The sequence below is a fragment of the Sinocyclocheilus grahami genome, unplaced genomic scaffold, assembly GCF_001515645.1.
Source record: "Sinocyclocheilus grahami isolate Dianchi unplaced genomic scaffold, SAMN03320097.WGS_v1.1 scaffold2307.1, whole genome shotgun sequence".
In the NCBI taxonomy this organism is placed as follows: Eukaryota; Metazoa; Chordata; class Actinopteri; order Cypriniformes; family Cyprinidae; genus Sinocyclocheilus; species Sinocyclocheilus grahami.
This window is the reverse complement of record NW_015507486.1, coordinates 16675-27092: the sequence shown is the minus strand read 5'-3', so window position 1 is coordinate 27092 and position 10418 is coordinate 16675. Positions and strand designations below refer to the sequence as shown.

General features: G+C 39.6%; 1 protein-coding gene across 1 annotated transcript in view; it reads left to right on the top strand.

Annotated features, from left to right (window-relative positions):
• Positions 1 to 1876: 1876 nt before the first annotated feature.
• Positions 1877 to 10418, top strand: part of LOC107574683 (zinc finger protein 271-like) — a 9228-nt gene continuing 686 nt past the window's right edge. The window contains exons 1-3 of the mRNA XM_016261119.1: positions 1877 to 1934; positions 6986 to 7245; positions 7582 to 8219. Coding sequence (XP_016116605.1) covers positions 1877 to 1934; positions 6986 to 7245; positions 7582 to 8219 — 956 coding nt within the window. The remainder of the gene's footprint in view (positions 1935 to 6985; positions 7246 to 7581; positions 8220 to 10418) is intronic.

Below are 10418 nucleotides of genomic sequence, written 5' to 3'. Positions count from 1 at the left end.
ATTTTTTACTTAAAATATAAGTACAATGTAAAAACATGTATGTACACAATAAGCGCATTGTCCTAAATTATTAATTTAAATGTAAGTACATAGTTGTTAAGGCCACCTGATATAAAGTGGGACCGAAAAATCCATCAGGTGCCACAAATTCTTTGGTTTTCCAGTATTTTTGTCTATTTGAACCCTTTCCAACAATGACTGCATGCCTATATATCTATTTTCTTTTTCATTTAATACTGCCCTTCAGAAGCTACAGAAGATAGTTACATGTTTCCCAGAAGACAAAAAAAGTAAAATTTGCCCTGATTCAAAATCAAAAAGTTTTCACCCCCGGCTCTTAATGCATGTTTTTTTTTTATCTAAATATCATTCAGGTAACAACACAGTATTAAGAATCAAGGGGGTGTAAACTTTTTATTTTTTTTTATTTTCCCTTTTGGACTTTATGCAAACATCTTTTATGTGAAATACCTTATTCAGGTCAGTACTAAATAAAAAATATCACGCATTTTGTATGATCTCTCTTATGTTTGAAAAATAGCCTAACATTTTGCAGATTTTGAAAGGAGTGTGTAAACTTTTGACCTCAACTGTACATTAAAGTTCACCCAAAAATGAAAATTAGGCTGCGTTTTTCTCACCCCCGAGGCATCCTAGGTGTATATGACTTGCTTCTTTCAGACGAATCCAGTCGGAGTTATATTTAAAATTGTATTTGATCTTTCAAGCTCTATCATTACAGTCAGTGGGTGTTGCATGCATCAGTCCAAAAGAAGTTAAATAAAAAGCGCCCATCCATAAATAAAAGTGTCTCACACGGCTCCGGGGGGTGAACAAAGGCCTCCTGTAGCGAATCCATGCGTTTTTGTAAGAAAAATATCCATATTCAAAATGTAATAATCACTTTAATCTAGCTTGCGCCAGCAGTTGTACACAGAAGCAGTTCCGGGAGCATGACTTATGAGGTCAGCATTGCGCATGCGCCAGTGAGTCTCGTGAAAACCAACGTTTGTTAACAGGATCAAAGGAAGCAAAGTTTACTTACTTTAGCAAACCAGTCTCCTCTTGGCTTATATCGAAATTGTGAGACACTTTTTTCTTTATGGATGGCCGATTTTTATTTAACTTCTTTTGGACTGATGCATGCAACACCCGCTGAGTGCAATGAAACAGCTTGAAAGATCAAAGACAATTTTTAATAAAACTCCGACTGGATTCGTCTGAAAGAAGAGAGTCATATACACCTAGGATGCTTCGAGGGTGAGTAAAACACAGGCTAATTTTCATTTTTGGGTGAACTAACCATTTAACAATAATTTGGGACAAATATTACAATGCATTTGAATGGAAAACTATGTGAGTGGCGCTCTGTGGTGCGGCAGGATTTTGAACAGCGCCCAGAGTAGCAGCTGGGATCCGCGGACCATCACCGGTGTGCGTGCACTCATAGAAAACAATGTGTGTGAATTTTAAAGACGTGGTGGAGAGCAGCACTGCGCTTCTCGTCCGGTATGTGACCGCATTAAGGCTGGAATAGTCTCTTGTTTCAGAGGTGGAACTGTCAAAGGTGACTTTGAGAAGAAGACACTGTAAGCTAGGCTGGTAGTTTACTATTTCCACCGACGAGGGTAGAGGGAAAGGGCCAAGGTTCAAGAGTCACGGTTCACCACTGTAATATAATATAGTAATGTAATGATTTACAAAGAGACAACACTTAATGCCTCTTTGATTTATTGTTTATTTTGGCAAATCTGCTTTTCCACACAGAAATTCAGCTGGAATATCTCCATCAGTTCACAAGTGAAGACGAGCATCTAATCATCAGGAAGAGCTGAAATCTGCAGAGACTGAGTTTATTAAAGAGGACAGAGAGAAGATGAGAGATCCAGAGCCCTGCAGAATCAAACACACTGAAGATACTGAAGAACTAACAGGTTGGTCTTTATTCTTGTTATAAAGTTATAAAGTTTCAGATAGTTTTATATTGTGTTTGTTGTAATTTGAAAAGTCTTTAGAGCTGTTGAATAAATTTGCTGAAGCATAAAATAATAAGGGACACTTTCTATGAACTGGGTACTTTTTTTCAACAAAATGTGTGTTAGATTGAGTCTCCACGCCAGATAGTTAAGATCCAGTCCCGGATGCCAGATCCTGTCAGAAAATATCTATTTTGTCTGGTGTCCGAACAAATAGTCAGCAGGGTAGTCGATACCCAAAACAAAACCCATTAACATCAAGTCATGTCTGGTACCCAAACTGTATTAAAGGGTTACTCCACCCCAAAATGAACATTTTGTCATTAATCAATTACCCCCATGTCGTTCCAAACCCGTAAAAGCTTAGTTCGTATTTGGAACACAATTTAAGATATTTTTGGATGAAAACCGGGAGGCTTGTGACTGTCCCATTGACTGCTAAGTAAATAGCACTGTCAAGGCCCAGGAAAGTTTGAAAGACATTATCAGAATAGTCCATCTGCCATCAGAGGTTCAACCATAACATTATGAAGCTACGAGAAAACTACGAGAGAACGACTTTATTCAACAATTTGACTCCTCCGCATCTCCTGCTTGTCACCGTAGCGCCATTTTGGAGAGTATCCGCTGGATGCAAACTGCGTATACTGTTCTGTGTCAGCCGCACCACACGGATACGCTGTTTTCGTTCAAATCAAAGCCTAAATAAACATTGAAAACGATAACTCTATTGTGAAAAAGGCCCAGCAGAGGTTGTACTTCCTTCGCCAGCTGAATGTTTGGATTCTTCAGGCATAGATGCCCTACTTAATCGTCCTTCAACCCTCAAAACATCTACAAGAATGGGACAAAGTCCATAGATATGGCTACTCTTCTTTACACTTTCACCTCTTTTTAGGCTAGCAAGCTCATCAGGAAGCATCTTTTCTTGAGAGAATCGAATAATCTCCAGTTCAGCTGTTTTAAGTTCTCCTGTTGAGAGGTAAGGTTGTTCAAGTTGATCTTTGAAAGTCTCCCTTTCCCTTTCCAAAGAACCATCTTGTTGTACAGTCAAACCAGAATCATCAAGAGCGAAGCTCAGTTGTTTCCTCTTCTGACTAAGAGACAAGAATAGATTGTTAAATCTCAAAATCCAAGTCACTGCTTTTTTCAGACGGAACCAAGAAGAAAAAATATGAATTAAACGTGCAATTACATCATCCTCTTCTTTGAGCTGTATGGAATTAGTCTCTATGCCTTTCTTGACCTCAGGGTCACTTACTTCAAACTTTTCGAGGTCAGTGAGACTGTTAGGCCACTCACTTTCAGGACAAAGAAGAAAGGCAGGACCTGATGTCCATGTTTTGTTCTCAAGGAATGCACTGACAGCCGATCCTCTTGAAGCAACTTCAGCTGGATTGCTTGCTGAGTCTACGTATCTCCACTGTGAGGTGTGCTATGGAAGAAATAATTACATCTGGAGCTCAAAGATTCTGTCTTTTGGACGGAGTGTTTCTGTTCTCAAGTATATTAAGAATGAGACTTCCCGATTTTGAATATTTGGAGCCAACCGGGTGACAGAAATCCTCAAGGTCTCACAAGCCATACGACTTGGCATGGTAGCAGCAATGATAAAAGCACAATATGCTTGAGAATGTGCATTATGTTACAGCAAATATGTCACAGTTCCATATCCGTCCTTGCTCACATCTGAAAAATTATGCAACTGTGCGGTAGTGACATCCCCAAACTTTGGAGGTTTTAAATCTTGCATGTTTAAAGTTTTCCAGATGGTGAGTTCTTGCAGCCAGCTGGTCCATTTTTGAACAACCAATTCAGGGAGAACATCATCCCACCCCAGATTTCCTTTGCAGAATTCTTGCAAGATTTTCTTAGCGGACAATACCACAGGACTCACAGTTCCTAAGGGATCATAGATGGAACTGATTATGGATAGTATTCCTCTTCTGGTCAGAGGTCTTTCTTTAATTACAATCTTAAACTTGAATGCATCGGACTAAATACACCACTTCACCACCAATACTCTCTCAATTGATGGAGAATCCCGCTCCATACTCAAGCCTTTCATGGTCTTTGCTCTTTGATCTTCCGGTATTACATCTAGCACTTGACGTCTATTGCTCATCCATTTTGTGAGGTTAAAGCCACCCTTGGCACATATGGTGACAAGCTCCTGATACAAGGTTAGTGCATTTTCAGTAGAAGCAACTGAAACAAGACAATCATCAACATCCGTCTTTCGGATGAGACGTTAAACCGAGTTCCTGACTCTCTGTGGTCATTAAAAATCCCATGGCACTCCTCGTAAAGAGTAGGGGTGTAACCCCGGTGTCTTGGCCAAATTGCCCCCTGGCCTTTGTCAATCATGGCCTCCTAATAATCCCCATCCACTTGATTGGCTCTATGACTCTCCCTCCTCTACTCCCATTTGATTGTAAAGCGCTTTGGGTGTACAACAATACACAATAAAGCACTATATATATGCATCATTCATTCAAAAGGAATGTAGGACTGTATCCACTGCTTCCTTGCTGAACTGCTCTTTATGGTTTTCTGCACATTTTCTAAGAGCAAAGTTTGTGCAGCCAGGAGAAGTCGTTACTCCAAAGAGGTGTACTAGTATTCTAAAGTCAACTGGATCTTGATTTAAGTCTCCATCAGGCCACCAAAGAAACCTTAACAAATCAACATCGTCGGCTGGCACCTTTTCTTGATGAAACATTGATTCTATATCTGCTGGTTCCTTTCTGAATTTTGTCACTACTCCAATGAGTGAGCTGGTGAGGTCTGGTCCTTGCAAGAGTTTAGCATTAAGTGATGTTCCTTGAAAACTTGCTCCACACTAAGTCATTGATTAGAAATGATTTATTTTTTAGTGGGCGAATATTTAAAAATGCTAACTTGATGGCATTGCATTTTGTCTCAACAGCAATATTAGTTTGATGCATAACAGGCCGCAGATTAGATGAGTCAGCCATACGGCTTGAGAAGGCCTTAGACTTTCTATCATGTGATAAAACAGAAATAGAGAAAACTACAGGCACACTGGGTTCCCGCTTGTTCTGTAAACATTTGTGAATGTTGCTGCTATTATAGCGGGGACCCGACACATATCACTGAGAGCTGCTATCAGTTGTTTTTGGTTCACCTACAGCAGATGGAGGGTTTGGGCCCTGGCGTTGTGGCAGGGGCCGGAGAGCTCTCACAGGAGGAGGAAGACGAGCTGGGCCCACAGACTTTGGTAGTTGTGGGGCCCGCCATTTTTTAGTTGATATCTGGGGGCTTGCAGCAAAAGAGTGGGATAGTTTGGTCCCAGCATAAACCAGTTCTAGAGATGCACCGATTGCAATTGTCTTGGCCGATTCCAATTTCCGATTTTTTGGAAGTGTGCCGAATATCTGCCGATAATGATTTTCTTTCTAAGAACTATAATTGACAGCATATACAAACAAAAATCTATGCAAATTTCAATACAAAAGTAATTTTCATAATAAAATAAATTATTAAACATTCCAGTTCCCCCAATCTGAACTAAGGCTGTGTTTACTCTTGGCATTAACATGCGACCTGTATCTGGATGTTGTCCACATACACATTGAAAAGACAAGTGTAAACGCGCTTCTGATCGGAATGTTATCCGATCAGCGTGTCCTGGTCCAGAGGTAGTTGAGGACGCATTGTGATCGGATCTCAGTGTAATGTAAACGCAATCCAGCCATCGTATCTGCATTCGCGGGACGACCTCACACAAAACGCCGCCCCCTCTCTCACGATCTGTTGGAAGAACAGTGCTAATGAGACTCGTACATTTATTTTGATTTGTAAAATGTCCCACGACTTTGCACCGCAGAATTATTTAAATGTTGCGCGGGGAAAGGCAGATCCGATCAGTTATCTAGACACGGCTAGAAATCAGTGGTTAAGTTGTATTTACAACACTGTTCCAGAACACTTCAACCCAAATATTCAGATGTGTGCAGTAAGCAGATGTTTATGCTTACATGCCGGCTGTTCTGACTCACAGACTGTAAGTACGTTAACATATTTAAAGAATTTGCCGCTGATGATTCAAACGCGAGTTTTGAGCAGTGTAGAGTAGCACTTGTTGTTTGTCATATCTCCGATCACAAATGCAGACATGGTTTTATGTTTACGTGGCGCGATGCAACGCAACTCGTAAAAAGACAGTGTAAGTCATTATAATCCGTAATCATGTCCCCACTGGATGCTACAAATGCCTCGTTTATAATGGGTTTTAATGTTTTTGTGGAAAATAATGTGTTTTGAACCTTAAACCGCATAAACACATTTCATTACACCAAATACACAAAATAATGTTCTTTTTAGCAGCATCATATGACCCCTTTAAATTCGCGATTTCAGATTATGCTGCGCTTTATGCATTTGCCCACTGTCATATGCATGTCATGTTCACTGTGTGCTGTATGTAAAATGAGTGTTACCTTGGCTTTATTTGAAAAAATATTATTCCCAATGCACACAAACTTCCCAGAATACTGAGGGCTCTGTTGTTTACAGTTTACTTCCTTTTAAATTATATTTTTATTAAATATTTATTTGTGAAAAATACTTTGTCATAAGTATGATTATTTTACAATTTTTTTTTAAATCCATTTTCAAATGATTTCAAATGTCTTAAATATTAATTAAAATAAATACAATTATATCGGCCACCGGCCACCCTGCTTTCCAAGATATCGGCATCGGTTTCGGCTGTCAAAAAACCAATATCGGTCGACCACTAATATCGGTTTCTCCCTATAGAAACATGAGGTTTGTGCCTACAATATTTTAAAACTAATAATTTGTAGATCAGTGTACCTCATTCATGGAAAGTTTCAGGGATGTATAATTTTGTAATGCAATTGTCTACTTTCCGCTGTTATATCAGGGTTCATTTTTATGTCCTTTCACTTTATTATGTCCTTTCACTTTTCTGTTTTTATTACGAGTTACTGACAAATGTACTGTTTTTACTTTTGTGTCAGACTTGATTGAAGATAATGAGGAGAAAGAAGAATTGAGTGAATCTGAGGAGAAAAATCATGTCATAAGTGGAGAAAAACCCAAACAGAAAGATTTAAAGAAAAGAAGAACCAAGAAATCTTTCACCTGCACTCAGTGTGGAAAGAGTTTCGCATACAAACATCATCTTGAGCTTCACATGAGAGTTCATTCTGGAGAGAAACTGTACACTTGTGATCAGTGTGGAAAGAGTTTCTCACAATCATCACACCTTAAGGTACACATGAACATCCACACTAGAGAGAAACTGTACACATGTGATCAATGCGGGAAAACATTTTTGTGGGCTTCAGTCCTGAAGCAGCATCTGAGAGTTCATACAAAGGAGAAGCCACATTCATGTCATTTGTGTGGAAAGAGTTTTTCATTACTACAACATTTGAAAATACATCAGAAAATACATACTGGTGTGAGAGAGTACATGTGCTTTGAGTGTGAGAAGACTTTTACTACAGCAAAGTGTTTAAAACTTCATCAGAGGATCCACACTGGAGAGAAACCTTACAAGTGTTCACACTGTGACAAGAGATTCAGAGAATCAGGACATCTGAAAACACACGAGATGATCCACACTGGAGAGAAACCGTTCACATGTGATCAGTGCGGGAAGAGTTTCACAATAAAAGGATACCTTAAGACACACATGAGAGTTCATACTGGAGTGAAACCATTCACTTGTGATAAGTGTGGAAAGAGTTACTCATACTCATCAGCCCTTAAGGTACACATGAACATCCACACTAGAGAGAAACCGTACACATGTGATCAATGTGACAAAACATTTTTGAGAGCTTCATACCTGAAGCAGCACCTGAGAGTTCATACAAAGGAGAAACCACATTCATGTCATTTGTGTGGAAAGAGTTTTTCACGTCTACAAAGTTTGAAAGAACATCAGAAAATTCATACTGGTGTGAGAGAGTACATGTGCTTTGAGTGTGAGAAGACTTTTACTACAGCAAACTGTTTAAAAGTGCATGAGAGGATTCACACTGGAGAAAAACCATACAAGTGTTCACACTGTGAAAAGAGATTCAGTGATTCAGCAAATCTGAAAACACACGAGAGGATCCACACTGGAGAGAAACCGTACACATGTGATCAGTGTGGGAAGAGATTCAGTAATTCAGGAAATCTGAAAAAACATGAGATGATCCACACTGGAGAGAAACCGTATCATTGCACTGCATGTCGGAAGTGTTTCAGTCATTCATCTTCTCTACACAGTCATACAAAAAACATTCACAGTAAGTAGATCATCTTCAGATCCAGCATTTTCAGGTCTGATTCGCATCATCACCAAATGTGACACAATAATGCATCAAGCAGTGAAATATCAGCTGGATAAATCTGTCTGTACAAGTGTAATCCCTCTCTCCCGGGTCCTCACCGACACACCTCGTTCTTGTTTCCAAGTGGGTTTCGAACCCAGATCTCCAGCATGGGAGGCAGATGCACTAACAAGGAGGCTAAAGATTGCAGCCACTAGCATGTCTCTTGAGATCAGGGGAGTGAGGTTTACCTGCACAGCACCTACTCGCTGGCCTCCGTTACACCCTCCCCCTAATCTTCACTCCCATCCGGGTCACGGCACCAATGTACCGGGTCTCCGGCATGGGAGGCGGACGCACTAACAAGGAGGCTAAAGATTGCAGCCACTAGCACTTCTCTTGAGATCAGGGGAGTGAGGTTTACCTGCACAGCACCTACTCGCGGCCGCCGTTACACCCTCCCCCTAAACCTCACTCCCATCCGGGTCACGGCACCAATGTACCGGGTCTCGAACCCGGGTCTCCGGCATGGGAGGCGGACTCACTAACAAGGAGGCTAAAGTTACACAAGCAATATGATAAAGACATTAAATAGATAGATACATTTAGATAAAAAAAACATTATCTAAAGTTTTCACAGTGAATATCCAAAACTATTAGATTCAACTCAAAGATGGAGTTTCTCCCCAAAGAACAATGTCACAAAGTTTTATTCCTGTATATAATTTTGCTTCATGATATAAATGTTATCATTGTGCTTTCTTATTGGTTTCATATTATGTTCAATTGTTTCATATTATGTTCAGTATGTTTAATAAGCAGGATTGTAAGAAGATTAAAACCTTACAGATATCCATCCCTATTTGTAAGTCAGTAGGAGAGAGAGATCCATTAGTTTTCACTTTTACTTAGCTTGTTTTTGTTTTTGTTGATTAAATGCTGATTAAATGTAATTATTGATTAAAGGTTACCTTTTTTATTAATACATTGTTATCTTTACTTTTTATATTTTATCAACAACTTTTATTGTCTGCTGATTGATCTGGAAAAATTAATTTTATAAAGTAAATATCTAATATAAATAAAATATAAATTTTAATAAAATATCTAAAAGCTATGAAATACCTGTATCATAATTGCTTTTTGGGCTTTTAAATTTCTCAATAAAGATTTTATTTGCCTAATAAACAATATTTTAATCCACACATGACTGAGATTGAATGAGTTTGTCTACATTAGCAACCCTTCTTCTTCTTCTAGCGGTGGGCAGATTGATCCTAATATTGATAGTATCGATATGAACGTTAATACTGGTATCGGGTCAATACTAGCCTGATGAGATCGATACTTTACGTCCATTTTCTCTCCTCTACGCTTAATACATTACTTCTGTTTCAACAAAGAGTAGACATGCCTGTGTGTGTGTATATATGCCGCTCCTTTCACATCTCGTATTCTTCACTTGTTTCATTACTGGGTGAATCAAGGTTTTTGAACAAATCTCTTGAATGAATGATTCAATGACAAATACAAAGGCTGCGTCCAAAACCGTATACTCGATGAGTAGGTACTTCATTTCAATAAGTATTCTTAACGAGCGCTAAAAGAGTACTAACTGCCTCACGGGCTGCATGAAAACGACCATAGTTTGCCCACCTCTGTAGATTCATATCATTTTTAAAAATCCCTCGCGGGCGGCCTCAGGAGTGATAGCAGGCCATAGCTTGGACACCCCTGATTTAAATCATTATTGTTAGATGATTCAATCATTGAAGAGACATTACAAAAAGTAGCTTTAGAAAAGGCTGTGGCTCCGTAGAAGGGACAGAACATGGGGCAAACAGGGATCCTAGGACCAGGGGGTGGCAGGGAGACGTCCCTGTCGCTGCTCCACCACCCTGAGATGTTCCAGGATTAAAGTGGTGAAACATTAGTGAAGGGTGGCTCCCGGCTGATGACTCCACAGCTGGTCCAACGGCACCGGCAGAGGTGCTTCTGGCAATGATGCCTAGCAGGTAGGCATACCTGTGCTGATAATACTCATCTACTCATCAGCCCTTAAGGTACACATGAACATCCACACTAGAGAGAAACCGTACACATGTGATCAATGTGTTTTTGAGAG